This window comes from Globicephala melas, chromosome 4, assembly GCF_963455315.2.
Source record: "Globicephala melas chromosome 4, mGloMel1.2, whole genome shotgun sequence".
Classification (NCBI taxonomy): Eukaryota; Metazoa; Chordata; class Mammalia; order Artiodactyla; family Delphinidae; genus Globicephala; species Globicephala melas.
Genome location: NC_083317.1, coordinates 96,078,346 through 96,093,903, shown reverse-complemented (window position 1 = coordinate 96,093,903; position 15,558 = coordinate 96,078,346). Strand labels below are relative to the sequence as shown.

The 15,558-nt window shown below is 38.1% G+C and overlaps 1 protein-coding gene across 1 annotated transcript in view; it reads left to right on the top strand.

The window, feature by feature from the left end:
• The first annotated feature begins 3,987 nt into the window (after positions 1-3,987).
• Positions 3,988-15,558, top strand: part of SEC62 (SEC62 homolog, preprotein translocation factor) — a 29,263-nt gene continuing 17,692 nt past the window's right edge. Inside the window, exons 1-3 of the mRNA XM_060298427.2 lie at positions 3,988-4,095; positions 12,916-13,024; positions 14,050-14,155. Of these exons, the coding sequence (XP_060154410.1) occupies positions 4,060-4,095; positions 12,916-13,024; positions 14,050-14,155 (251 nt within the window). The 5' untranslated portion in view covers positions 3,988-4,059. The remainder of the gene's footprint in view (positions 4,096-12,915; positions 13,025-14,049; positions 14,156-15,558) is intronic.

Sequence of the window (15,558 nt, the reverse complement as noted above, 5' to 3'; positions counted from 1 at the left end):
AGGAGTGACCCAGGTGATTCTAAGGAAGAAGATGATGGTTGGATATGGTCAGCTGGCACATGGCAAAGGATAGAAAGCTAAAGTCTTCATTTCTCAGACTCCCTTGCAGCTAGAGTCTGGTTCTAATTCAATGCACTGGTTGTATATCAGAAGGACAAAAGTGATGAGGAAGCCATCTTTCTGCTGCTGGCTGGCTTTCACTTTGCTGGCAGGCAAGGTCATGGAGACACAGGGTTCTTCTACAGCTCGTGTTCAGCCTTGATTGTGGGAGTTGAGGCAGCTGCAGCAGTGCTGGCAACAACTTCTGATGCTGGCTTCCCAACAGGTTGATCACAGCTATCTGGTAATTTCTTGAACTCAGCGTGGCTATCGTGGACTCCTCACTCCTCCAAAGTAGAGATTCCCCTGAGTGGTTAGTTCTGCAGGGTCTGACAGGCCCAGGCTTGATCCTGCTTTTGCAAACTTTCAATGATTTTGGAAGCATCTAATTCCCCTAATTAAGTCTTTACAAACAGCAACATTAGTAGTACAATCTTCATTCACATACACGGTACTCATGATTTCCTTATCTTTGTTCTATTAGTTAGGGTTCAGTGCAAAAAAAGAGAAACTAATCTCTGTATTTTAACAAGGACTTAATTAGGGGAATGACAAAACAATTACCATTTCGGTTAAAAAGTCAAAGTGACTTTTAAAAATGTTCTTAGTCTAATATTAGCGTACTAAAAATCATGTATTGTGCTTTTTTCAAAACAAAATATTTATGCTCATTTTTCAATAATACATATTCGTTGTCTTATTTATGCTGTTTCCTGAGTGGAAGTCTAAAGAATCAACTCAATTTAAAACATTAACTGAAATTTTAAATAAAATTAGGTTTACTGTATTTTATTTTATATTAAACATATGTATATTAAATTTTTTTTTCTTTGTGATAACAGCATTAAGTCACTGACATTGTCAATTAACATATTTTAAAGTGCTTTTATAAAAATAATGCCCCAAAAGGCCTGGGCGTTATTTGCTATACTTCCCTACAATTTTTTTCTTTTCAATTTAGTCACACATATATATTTAACATACAAGATGGACCCAGAGAAAGTGTTATTTAAAACAAAAACCTAAATGTATCAGTTTCCAGTTTGGATAAGTCTGATCAAGGGGAATACATTTCTATGTACTATTCCATTCCACTTACTGGGATGGTAGATCCCAGGAAACTGACTTTTTCAAGTCCGCACCTAATCATCAGTCCTCAAGAGAGGGGAACCTGATCAGAGAACACTTTGTTTAGCAGAGCATGGTAATGAGTTTTTATATATTTATGCATCCCAAGGAATCCAGTAAAGAGTAAAGACCTCAAATTCTCTATATAGCAAGAAAAATTCTGAGTTTCAGCCCCAGGGAGAAGAAGTGACAGAGTCCAGGGATAAACAGAAGTTTTGCGTTGGCAAAAGAAAGGGAGAGGGGTAATGTGCCTCCTTTGGGTGAGAAATAAAAGTCAAGTCACGGGAATGAGATTGCAAATTCATAAGGAAATCAGAGCAAGAAGTGGCCAGGAGAAACTCCCCACTACCACCATCAAAGATATAAATGGGGTGATGATAAGAGTGCTTGAGCTATTTTTATATAAATATTAAATGGAGGTAGGACCCAGAAACGTGACATTTGGGTTATATGTGCAAACATTAGCCATCCTTAATGTTGCTGTACACGCTGGGGAGCAATGGTGCCTGGCAGGTGGTTAACAAGGGAGTGGAGGATGGTCTGGAGTGTAGAGAGGGTAGAGTTGGGGCGGAACGATTAGCAGGCTTTTGCAACAACATTTCAGGTAGGAAATGATAAAAACCTAGTCAAAGCGATGGCAATAGGAATGATGAGGAAGGGAAGGATTCCAAACATCTCAGTTGCAGAGTCAACAGGATTGCTTACTGATTGGCATGGTTGAGATACCTCCAAGATTTCTAGCATGAGTGACTAAGTAAACAGTGATGCAGTTACCAGAGTTTAAAAATACAGTAAAAGAGACAGGTTTTGTGGGGGGGAATGGTGATTTCTAGTTGGACATTCAGTGGAGATATCCAGAAGACAACTAGAAATAAACAGTAATGCAGTATTTTGGAATTAAGCTGTAAACATGAATAAGAATCCCCAGAATGCATGGAGAAAAGGGAAGAAGATGAGAATGGAAACGTGGTGGCCAGGAACATTGAAGAGCTAGGTAAAGGGAGAGGAGCCAAAGAGAAATCAGAAGGAACAACCTGATATCATGAATGCCAAAGAAGAACAAATTAAGTGCATGGTCAATATTGTCAAATCCTTAATAAGATGCTACAATTGGACATGAATTATTAATGGATGGTGGAGGTAGAAACCAAATTGTTGTAGTCTAAGGAGTGAATGTCAGTGAGACATGGGGAGAGTAAATTAAACCTCTTCTGAAGAAAAAGGTGGTAGGGCAGTAGCTAGAGAGGTAGTTATTTTCCATGAAGGGCTTTCATTCCCCATCATAGTCCTAACCTAGGATTTTGCATCTAGTAGGCACTCAACATCTATTAAATACAATAATATTTTCATTTATAAACTAGCTTTCCTATGAAGAGAATCCAGTGTTCTCCAAATAAAACAGTACAAAACAGATCTACCCTCATTTTGGATGGGGAGGACTGAAGGAAATAAACACATTTCATATTCTGTGTTATGTTTTGGGTTAATTGGTAAGAATCATCATTTTTTCTCACCCCTCTCTGACTACACACACCCTGATTGTAGATTATAGAAGGAAAAGGAACCAAATGACTTGCTGATCCAGTCCCCAGACTGCAGAATTGCATAGTCCAAAAATGAACTTTAGCTATGTTACTTTATAAAAGACTAGGCATCAAGATGCCACTATTTGCCTTAATTACATATTTAATTGCTATTAGGTTACTTACAGGGAATGAAGAATATTTTAAAGATATATGCTCAGCATAACATTAAGTGAAAAAGGCATATTATGCAATATGATCTCAATTAGGGGGAAAGGGGGAAATATATGCACACAAAGTATGAATAAATACTAGAAGAAAATAAACTGTTAACAGATCTTTGGACGGTAGCGTTAGGGATTTTTATTTCCTTCATCTTACTTTTCTGTAAATTCCTAATTTTCTATTATTTAAAATCTCCATCTAAAAACACTTACTAGCAATTTAAGCCCATTCTCTTTGATCTAAGTAGCTCTAAAATAACAATAGTTATAATAGTAATTCACCAGACTCCAAGTACCCTGCAGTCTTCTTAATTCCAACTTCTTAGAATCTCTCTCCTTACTCATCGTATTAGTTGCTTGTACTTCCCTGAGTTCTCTGACTCGGATTCTAAAGGTGCGTTTCGAGAAGCAACGTGGAAAATGGAATGGGGAATCCAAAGTTTGTTTCACATGAGCCCGACTACCCCCTACATTGTACGGGGAGATAATTTGGCTTAGGTCTCGTCTGTGCCATCTACCAACTGTGGAGCCTTAGATAAATCTGTTCATATCGCTGCACCTCAGCTGTCTCGGCTTTCCCATCTTCCAAATGGGATTAGGAGAATTTACACGTGGGGAATAGATGATGCAGGGCTCACTGGCAAGAAAAGAAGTGCCACACTTAGAGACGTCTAGAATTCCATAGGTCTCAGGAAATCCTCTGTAAAAGGTTCCACCCCAAACCTACTGACTCCGAGGAGCATGGGGCCCCAGGAATCTGTATTTTAATAGCTTCCCAGGTGATTCAGATGCCCAGTCAGGTTTGAGAACCAAGGACTCTTTCCAGTCCTCCTGTTCTTTGATCCACTTCTCAACTTCCTTCTGGTCCCAGCGATTTCCAGTTCCTGCAACAAAAGGAGCCAAGGAAAGAGGGGAGAGAAAGCGCAGCCAAGACCCGCCGAGCCCGCCTAGTACCGGCCTCTCGCCAGCCTCCCCGCTCCGGCGCCAGCCGGTAGATTACATAACAGCCCCGCGGCGCGCTATCGCGATATTTCCACCTCCCCCGCCTACTTCCACGTCAGAGGGAACCGGGCGGAGCGGCCAACATGGCGGAACGCAGGCGACACAAGAAGCGGATTCAGGTAGCAAAGCCGAGCCCTGGGATAGGGGACTCTCGGAAGTGGAAGACGCAGGGAAAGCTCCCGGGAAGGGTGGGCGAAATCGAGGACGAGGTGGGGTGGGGTTCCCCCGCGAGGTCGCCGGTTGCGGGCTGAGTCGTTTTGAGGGGCCTGAGGAAGGGCGGTGTTGGCGACGGCGGAGACCGAGGCGGAGGTGCTGGGGCAGCGGCGGAAGGCGGGAGGCGCGGCCGCCAGCCCAGGGTGGCGGTGGCGGTGGCGGCGGCGGCGTTGTCGTTGTCGTTGCCGGCCTGGGCCTGTGCTGGGAGGTCCGCGTCCTCCCAGCTCAGACACCGACCCTCCCCGGGCTCCTCCCCTTCCTTCTCCACGCCATCCTTTCGCCTTAGCTGTCCCGAAATTAAGGCCGCGATAATTAGGGTAGAAGGAGGCGGAGGACTGACCTAAAGCTGCCCGTTCTTTGTGCGCAGATAGAAGGACCGTAGGAGGGGGCAGTGATCGGGGTTTGGTCAGCTGCCCCAGGGGCCCAGGCGGCGATCTGCGTATCCAGATGTTCGTTTGCGTGCAGCCTCCTTTTTCCTCACAGTTATTAACTTAAACGTCCAACTGAAGCTTTCCGGCTTTCTTTCAGCGACACAGTGTAAATAAACAAAACTCCCTTGGTACTGCAAAGAGCGGGTCCCGCCCAGAAACCTTTCACATGCCAGTGTGTCATCCTCATAACCTACATAGCATCCCTCCCTCATTCCACATGCATGTCATCTGTGTATTTCTTCCTTGCAGTTTTCCCCCTGTTGTTCTTGCTCTTTGCCGAGAGGATTAAATATGGGGAACATCTTAGACTCAGGATGTTTTGTTGTCTCCTTATTAGCTCCTGTCGTCATAAATGTCGTCATAAATTGATGGCGTGTTGTAAACTGTTAATATACTAATCACAAATTGTTACACTCGTCATTATCTTTTTGTTCCTTACTATTTCATTGCTTAGATGAATGTTTCTAATGTTTTTTCCCCCATTTTTATCACTTAACTGACTTACACCACAGGTGATTTGAGCTATGCAAGTTAAAATTCTCCTGAAAACTTTGAAGTACTAGGGAAAAAAAGATGCCAGTGATCAGTAAATTTAGAATTTTAGAATTAGGCAGAAATAAGAAAGTAGTTTCAAAAAGAGTACAGAAGGGGACCAGAGACAATTGCCCCCCAAGTTCAGACAGGTCATAAAACCAAGGCTTAAGGTTATTATGGAAGAAGTTTCTAATTATACTGTTTCTAGTCTTTCAAAATTTAGTGTTATTGGTCAGGTATGGATACAAAATATACTTTTATTAGAATTTGTATTGAAGTTATCAAATTAGGACTTCCTGGACTTATATTTACACACATGGTATATTTTATGGCCCTAAATAAACATTGTTTTTACAGTTTCAACTGTTGTTTAATATTGTTGTAAAGGTGATCCTAATTCACTTTGAATACCTGCTCTATTTCAATTGTGATCTCATATTAAGCAGAAAGATAGATTTAAAAACCTGTATAGTAGTGGTAGTGACTGGGAGCTAAAACTTGTGCCTGTTTGTACCCCAGTGTCAATAATTATTGGCCGTGTAACTTTGGTCAAGTTACTTAACTTTTTTCCTCTATTTCCAAATCCATAAGAAGGACTATTTACCTTAAAAAAATATCCTCATTGGGTTGTTGTGGAAAAAATAGGTGTGTGGGTGACTTGTTATTAAAGGTTATAAAAGCTATTGAAAGAGTGCTTAGCACATAACTCCTTTTTCCCCTTCCCCAGGGATGAAGGCTTTAGGATAATTTGTTTTGGTTTTTGTTAAGCACGCTGATATGCTGAAGAAAAATTAACAGTTATCTATTCAGTAAATAAACCTTTGAGTTGTGAGTTCCATAAAGAATGGCTGTTTACTTACTGTTGTTTAGTTGGGGATTAGATAAGTGTGTGAGGATCTGATTGTTAAAAATCAAGTTGGTATACTGCTAAGTGAAAATAAATAACATTTTTCACCTCCTCCAAGTTTTCTACATAGCTGTGCTATGTAAAATGTTGTGGAGATCTTGGGAGTGCTACCTGGAGTACTACTGTGCAGTGTCAACAGATTAATAAAAGTGTACAATACCTTATAAAACTCCTTGGTTTTTTTCCCTCCAGAGAATCAGAAACTCTATAATATTGGCATTACTTTAGACAAAAAGATCAAACGTAATGACCAAATTCAGAGTTGAAGTTACAGAAAAAATTCTATTGTGAGACTCTGGGCAAAAAGATCTGTAATATTAACTCAGTTTCCTGTTGCTACTTGATGTTTCATGTTTAGAAAAGATTTTTATGTTTAGTAGATTTACTGACCTTGAATTGTAATTTGTATATTGGGGGAAATGATTGATACAAACAAGTTCAGGGTTTTAAAAAGTAGTTAATTTGTATGCTTTTTCTTTTTTTAAAAATTTATTTTATTTATTTTTGGCTGCATTGGGTCTTCGTTGCTGCACGCGCACTTTCTGTAGCGGTGAGTGGGGGCTACTCTTCATTGTGGTGCACGGGCTTCTCATTGTGGTGGCTTCTCGTTGCAGAGCATGGACTCTAGGTGTGCAGGCTTCAGTAGTTGTGGCTCACAGGCTCAGTAGTTGTGGCACGCGAACTTAGTTGCTCCGCGGCATGTGGGATCTTCCCGGCCCAGGGCTCGAACCCATGTCCCCTGCGTCGGCAGGCGGATTCTCAACCACTGCACCACCAGGGAAGCCCTGTATGCTTTTTCTAATGTAGCCTAATTTTAGATTCTGGTATTCCATCAAAGTTGGAAGCAAGAAGACTATTTTGTCACATTTCCTTCTTGGACTCACTTTACTGGTCACTGAAAACCAAAAGTGAGCTGCGTGTTCACTGACGTTATATTGCAAAGTTTTCATGATTGAGATTCTCAAGTGAGAGTGATCTCAATTAATAAAACATTTGAAAGTAAATAATTGTAAGTTTTCTAAGAAATGCAATTATGTAAGTTTTTAAGAACATTAAAATCAGTGCTTACAGGTTAACAAAGTGCTGCTTACTAGAAGGGTTAATTGAGAATCCTAGTACCATGAAATTTTAGAGTTGAAAACGACTTTCAAGCAGTAGGGGTTTTTGGAATCTTTTTGCACAAATGCAGCTCTTATGTAAAAGCAGAGGGGTGGGCCCAAAGCCCTATCACCTCAGTACCCCACTACTTCACTACCATTATCCCTCATCCTTAAGCTACTTTTAGGACCTAGATCTAAAAGCATTACTAGGTATAAAACATATTGATCTAAACCGTTAACATCATTTTACAGATACACTGAGGTTCAGTGAGGATATGTGGCTTGACCCAGGGTCACTCATCAAGATAGTAAAACCAGATTTAGACCAAGTCTTCTAATTCCAGTTGAATGTTCATTCCACTGCACCATTGATAAAATAAAAAATAAATTGTTTTGACATACTTTAATCTTGCCATCTTTATATTAAATTGTACAACAAAGACTTAACGAGACTTGTCCCTGCTAAAGAGGCTCATCCCGTTTAGTGTTCTGCTTATGTGTAAAGTTTCTAGTTGAGTTTTGGGACATTGAAATGGCTTATTCATTCCTAGAAATTTTATAATACCTGCATCTCAGTTAACTTTGTTGCACCCATCTGTCTCCCTGTCAGTAAAACCCTGACATATCACGAACCAATATGCTAAATTTCAGAAAAGGCCAAGTTTAGGATTATGCGCTCTGACTCTGGGACTTTCTGAAGAAAAGAGATGGAACCCAGGAAGCCAGTCCTAAGTGGAAAAACTCCCCCCAGAGGCTTAATGAAGGGCTTACAATGGCAGGGGCTGGGGGATGTTAGAAGGGCACTGCCAAAGTCAAGATACAGAGACTCTTGTAAAGCTCTGTTAGTAACATACTGTGTGACTTTAAGCAAAGGATTTATCTAAGATCTCCTCCAGCTTTCAGATTTTAACCTGTTAACCTATTTACATTTTCACGAATATTTTATACTGTTTGTATAAAGATACAAATTGACAGTTGGTGAACTAATCTTTTTCTTTTGCTCAGTTCATTCAACAAGCTTATTTATTACCTAAGCTTATTTCTATTGAATATAACAATTTTTAAAAATTCTAGTCGTTTTGGGGGTGGGAGGATGGGGAAAACAAATTCCAAGTCAAAAATTCTGTGAGATTGAAGTCCATGGCTTACTGACTCTTGATCTAATATTTTTTTCTCAAAAAGATTATCTTAAGTACCAAAAATAATATATAGTTAGAAATGGTAACCCCAGTTTCATTGTAGTATTTGAGTGTTGAAGTATTCTAAAATAAAAATATTTGTTAAGTAATTTAAAAAGAATGTTCTACCCAAACTTTCAATTTTTGTAATTTTGGATTAAGGGTTGCAACACCCGGCATCTTGGTGTTTGGGTTGGCAGTCCAGCCTCAGAACGTACTGGTTCTTTGCTTCCTCATTCTAAGACATTTGAGCTCATTCACTGAGCTACAAAGTTCTCTTCATTCAAGGCTCGATGAGCTGGTTTCTCTTGGTTAGTGGGTGATGTTATTCGCAAAAGGCCTTCACTTTTTGTCAGAGGGTTTCTAGAAAAGTTAGGAAAATATTCTGAATATTTCTTCACATCAAAAGGGAACAAAGAGGGGAAGTACTTTAGTCTAATGTATAAACAGGAAGAGGATAAGACTGTTTTAGCCTGCAGCAGGGGAGCAGTGAGAATGAAGATTCCATGGCAGGCTCTTCTATATTACTAGCTTCCCAAGGTCATATTCTCTTGGTGCTCTTCTGTAGCAGTCTTTCTTTCTGACTTTAAAGCCCCAGCAGATGGCACAAATTCTATACTGTTAGAGACAGTCTACAGTATGTATAACTTACATGTGGTATAATGAATATTTCATAATATTTCACAGAGGATAATAGAAACTTTTTAAGGATTTGAACTTGAAGGAGGAGCAAGGAAGGAATCAGTTCTGTTGTACCAATATGTTGATAGAATTCACTACTTTTCTAGTCAGATGTTTAAGGGAAGTTAACTGATACTTTAAGAAAGTATCAATGAATAAGTAACTGTGTCTGGTTGGGAGAGATTATCCAAGTCCATGTTTTCTGGGTCTGTTCACTTCATTCTTGCTTTGTAGTGCCTTTACCAAGGAGGGGGAAGGGAATGCAAAGAGAATACTTGAGTCTGTTTTTGCAGTTGTGGAAAAGAGTTTGGTGAACTTGAAGTTAATTGTTAAAATGAGGTTTTAAAATGTGGATTCATGTATTATCAGATTCCCTATTATATAATAATAGAATGGACTTTTCAGTTTCTTGGGTATTCTAATAGATTTTACGTCTGATGCCTCTTATCAACAATCAGTAGATTAGTACCTGTATGCCTGTGTTCAGTAAATGGTTTGAGTGTTAGTATGAGTGTAGACTTGTCATGCCTAAAGTTGATGTGATTGTTTTTCCCCCAGAATCACCTTCCTCCCAAATTTCTGTTAATTGAAAAACTGTCCTTTCAGTTGATCAAATTAGAAGTCTGACATCTTTTACTAAGCCATTTCATTCATCTTTTATCATTGAGTCCTATCTGTTGTACATTTGAAATGTTTCAAATGTCAAAATCCTTCCCATTCCTAGTCTAGTATCACATCACATCTTACTTGAATACTAAGTAGTTTTCCTGCCTTGTGCTTTTTTCCCCCAGTTCATTCTACATACAGGCTCCAAAATAGTGTCTAAGTCATTTTTTTTTCTCATTTTGTTCTCCTTCTATTCAGAACCTAGTTTCTGTGACTTAAGGAGTAAATTTGAAATTTCTTAGACTGCCTTGAATACTGTTTAGCCCTATTATACATACTTAACCTCACAATTCTTCCTAACTTGTCTCTACTAGAGCCAAATTTTATGCTCATTTTTAGCCACAGTATGTTTATGCTATTCATTCAGCTTATCCCAAATTTGTTCATCTTTCAAAATCCAGGTCCCTCTTCCAAGAGGTCTTTCATAGCTATTCTCATCCACATTGATAATCTCACTCCTTTTGTACTCCTAAAATATTTTTTCTACCACTCATTTTGGAAAATAACAGTAGTTGTTTTGGAAGGTTGTAACAAAGTGGAGGTATCATGCCTTAACAAATTTTTGGTATTAACAGTAGCACCCAGAGTTATTATAGGGTAAACACTCAGTAAGTATGCATTTGAACAATTTATGTTTATTGAGACTTCTCCCCCACATACCATTTTTAATCAAGCATATCCCAGTAAAAAGTTATCAGTTAATTGGATAAATCTTTAAATTGGCAACAGTTGTATCAACTGAGGGAAAAATTGAACATATATGGGTGTGATTATAAAATAGAATTGGTTTCTATAAAGCCAATTATAGTATCTCATTATTTCCATCTATTTATATAGTATTACTTTTTAGGCTGTACGTGACTATATAGGATATTATTTATTAATAGATGAGCCTCCTAGAAATGCAGTGCGTTACACAGACATAATTAAATGCTATCGTTTAACATATACTAACATGTATGTTAATAATTTTAGTGTGATTTCAAAAACCGAAATATAGAATTTTTAGTTTGTCAGAAACTATATTTTGTGACTAGGACCCAGATTAAATAATTATGAACATTGTAGATGTTACTGAACTTGGAGTGTTAAATTTTGAATTTACAGTTTTTTAAGATTCTATTTTTTTGTGATATGTGTTTTTATATATAAAACTAAAGGTCTTTTAATCACATAAATATTTGGTTTTTACTATAGTTTTCATTTGGATTGAATGGTTTGGGCTTTTTTTTTTCTTTTTTAAAATTTTTATTGTATATTGGAGTATAGTTGATATACAGTGTTGTGCAGGCTTTTAATTTTTACTGTCACAAATAGTAACCCACAAGTGGGGTAATACGAGAGTATAAGAATCATGCATTGTTAATTGGCTGTTGGAAGTAGAGGAGTTGGGAAGTGCAAAGAAGGAAATACGAGAAGTAGCTGCCAGGTGATCCAGCAACCACGGCACAGATTTTCGCTTCATCTCACAAATTACTCCTCTTCAGGATAAAATTAAAGTTGAAACTTTTATTTGTTAGTTGTTCCTTATTTTCAACAAACATAATTGAACGCAAACTAACTTGAAATCTGTGGGAAAACTGACGTAAAGATAGATGATTTAGAGAGTTTATTTTTCCTGTTTTGTGTTATTAGAATGTCTTGCCTAAAACATAACTGTCTTCAGCATTAATTTTTCTCGGCATACTAGATTCTTGGCAGATAATTCTTTACTATTATTTGGCACTTTATTCATCTTAAGAAATAGCCTTTCCTGAAATCATTCACATTTAAATTGTATATTGCTAGAAATATTGCTTGAGTGCTCTGTGTACTGTGCTTAAACATGTAATTAAAGACAGTACTTTTATTATGATAGCTTACAGCAATAAGACAACTAAAAGTATATATATAAAAGATATATGCAAACATAGACTGACCTAATTTTCTTCAGTGTATGAGTGGGGAGAATAAGTAGACAGGAACATAAGTTCAGAATGTAAGGAAATAAAAGCAAGATGGGGAATGATAAACAATGAAGCTGGTAGAAAGTTTGGAGGAGGGAATGGAAAAAAGAAAACAGGGAAGGATTGAAGCAGCCTTTCCAAAACTCTTTGTGCCTTTCCATTAATCAGTTCTTAAATGAGATTGTAATTTATTTGTCTGTTGCATTTTTTTTTTTTTTTTGCTGTACATGGGCCTGTCACTGTTGTGGCCTCTCCCGTTGCGGAGCACAGGCTCCGGACTCGCAGGCTCGGCGGCCGTGGCTCACGAGCCTAGCCGCTCCGCGGTATGTGGGATCTTCCCGGACCGGGGCACGAACCCGTGTCCCCTGCATCGGCAGGTGGACTCTCAACCACTGCGCCACCAGGGAAGCCCTGCATCTTTATTTTTGCTTTACCCCGTTCAGAAGGAAAAGAAGAAAGGCAAGGTGAGAAAAGATTCCCTGACAGTATCTAGAATCTGTAACCACAGGGGAAAGGGAAGAGAATACAAATCTTCAGCATCTCTGATAGTAGTTTGTATCTGGGACCACACTGGGACAGCTGTCTTTGGTTAATTTGAGAACTCCTCCTGCAATCTGTTGTCCGTTGTTCAAGGTACATGGCTTTGGCTGTTATTTAACATTTATTTATGGCACCTGTTTCTACTTACTTTGACATTTGGGCACTCACTATTGACAACCTCTTAATATTTTGAATTATTGCATTACAGCTTTTAAAAAGAGACCAGGCAAGAGTGAAGGTGAACTGGTACAAAATGATTACCATACTGGAAAAACAACTCAAAATAAATGCCTTGTAGCTGAGGCCAAGAGGCAGACAGGTTTGGGCCCTATCAACTTGTATTTGAAAAACATGATTTTAAAAATCTCCATTCCAGGGGCTTCTCTGGTGGCACAGTGGTTGAGAGTCTGCCTGCCGATGCAGGGGACACGGGTTCTGCCCCTGTCCGGGAGGATCCCACATACCGCGGAGCGGCTGGGCCCGTGAGCCATGGCCGCTGAGCCTGCGCGTCCGGAGCCTGTGCTCCGTAACGGGAGAGGCCACCACAGTGAGAGGCCCACGTACCGCAAAAAAAATCTCCATTCTGTCTTCTGTATACATTACCAGGTCTGCTCCAGAAAAAGCTTGAAAGAAAGGCCTGTACTAAACTTAAAAAGATTTTCGGAAGAGATCTGTAAATTATTCTTCAGTATATCAATGTCATAAGTAAATGATTACATTAAATTAATATTCTTACTTTGCAGGAAGTTGGTGAACCATCTAAAGAAGAGAAGGCTGTAGCCAAGTTTCTTCGATTTAACTGTCCAACAAAGTCCACCAATATGATGGGTCACCGGGTTGATTATTTTATTGGTAGGATTACATCAATAAAATTATATTTGTGTGCATATCTTATGAAGATACCTAATTTGGGGATAGGTAGATATTTTAAAAATGCTCTCCAAGCATGATTGGTGAAGCTAGATGATGAGCATATGACAATTGATTATCCTGTTCTTTCATTTCATGATTGAAAATGTAAATAAAAATAAAAGAAAGTGCTTTTTAATAACGTTTCTTGGAAATTTTTAAAATAGGATTTATTTTCAGTACTAACACTAACTTCTATTCAGATAGTACATGTACTTAACGATACTCTTTTTGTAAAACTCTGGCATAGAATTCAGTGTGAAACAAGTGTGTCAGAACCAACTTAGGAGTGTTTGTTATTCACATAATCTAAACAACTTCATAATAAGCTAATATTATCTGTAATATTGTCCCATAGCTTATAAATCAATAGTTGTTGAGTTTGCCTGTCTGATCAATTAAGGTTGAATTACCTATTATTGGGAAGAAATTTATTTATCATCTCTTCAGTGTTATGATTAATGATTTTGATAGTCCTTAAAAGTTTATAAAAATAGATATGCTGGTTTTTTCACATCTCATATATTTAGCTTCTTCCAATGACAGTAGATTGTTTCAGAGCTTATTCCTCAGTGGGTTACAATAAAGCTTGGTGACAGAATTTCTGTTACTGTGGTAGAGGAAGATTTTTGGTTTGTTTATCCCATATTATGATTATTTGATAAGAGTGCTATTTACATTTATTTTGAATTTTTTAAAGAACATTTTCTCATTAATTTATCTTTAGTTAGTATTTTTGAATGTCGTTTATTTCAGAGCATTACTTTAAGAAAGGTGCTTAATCAGTATGTTTCACAAATTGAGGTTTTGAGGAACTATTTGTCATCATTATGTCAGACTTAAATTTTCTGTTGAACTTGGTTTTATTTTCGGATGCCAGAATGTTGAAATTTGCCTTATAGAATATTGTTTAGATAGGCACAAATCCTGCTGTATACTAAATTTAAAATAATAAATTTCTTCTTTAGCTTCAAAAGCAGTGGATTGCCTTTTGGATTCAAAGTGGGCGAAGGCCAAGAAAGGAGAGGAAGCTTTATTTACAACGAGGGAGTCTGTGGTTGACTACTGCAACAGGTAGTTTTTATTTCTTAGTGAAGGATAATATAAATAGTAATTTAAAAATATTCTCCATGGTCCTGAAGCTCCTTCCCTATTTCATCATTAAGTATAGTGCTATTACAGCATAGCTCAAGTATAGCTTTTACATGTAACCAGGATTTCTTCAGTACTTCTGGAAATGAATTTATTTGGTGTTAGGCTATCATATTTTTATAACTTTTATTTGTGTTCTGTTACATTTGTACATTTGCCAGGCTGACTGAACTGAAGGATCAGCAATAAAAATCATATACCAGTGCCTGTCGTGAACAAAAAAGTTCTTTCTTTTCTAGAGCAAAAGTTGGGGAATCTTTTCCAAAACTTTGTCAGAGATTCCTAATAGACCTGTTGTCCCTGTTTTGTTTTGTTTTTTCAGCGCCTACTGAGCCATTAGCCAGGTACCCTTCCCTATTTTGTTTGTGATTATTAATATATTCCTTGTGAAATCAAGGCAGCTGAAACATCTGTCTTTTCTTCGTTCCAAGATGAAGTATAGACAGTTCAGTAACATATCCATGTTTTTTATAGTAAGTACTTCTCCTTTGGGAAAAACTTTTCATGGTGAATGGTGTACAAAAAAATCACTTTTCTGGGGAATTCCCTGGCGGTCCAGTGGTTAGGACTTCTGGCTTCCACTGCAGGGAGCACAGGTTCAATCCTTGGTTAGGGAACTAAGATCCCACATGCTGTGTGGCGCAGCCCAAAAAAAATCACTTTTCTCTTGGAAAGAAGTATGCTGGGTTTTTTTTTTGTTTTTCCAACTTTTCCCTTGGTTTATTTACTACTTAAACATATTTATTAAGATGTTAGTATATCAAATTTTGTTTTTGTGACACTAAATTTTGTAATTGGTGGGAATTTGACATTTTAGATTATTTTATATGCTTAGCAGGGAGATACACATAGCATTTACTAATATATTGCTTAATGGCATTTAAAGTATCAGCCACATGAGACCCCTCTTAAAAACCACTATTTTACAACCTGGTTTCTAAAACTGTAAAGTTGAAGAATTATTAACTATTTCTTAAAATTCTTAGCTGCCGGGGACTTGCCTGGCAGTCCAGTGGTTAAGACTCCACACTTGCACTGCCACGGTCCCAGGTTTGATCCCTGGTCGGGGAATTAAGATCCCACAAGCCACATTGCACAGCCAAAAAAAAAAATTCCTAGCTGCCAAAATCTAGAGTCACTAATGGACCTTTCAGAAACAATGGAAATTTCATTGTCGGGGGAGGGATTAGCTAACAGCGGTGTAGTCGGTATTTTCCTTTACAGCCATCTGTGTATTAGAACTCCAAAGTGCAAATTTCCCTGCCTGCCTCAAAACAGACTTATTTTTTATATATATAGTGTAAAAATTAAAAGATGCTATAAAT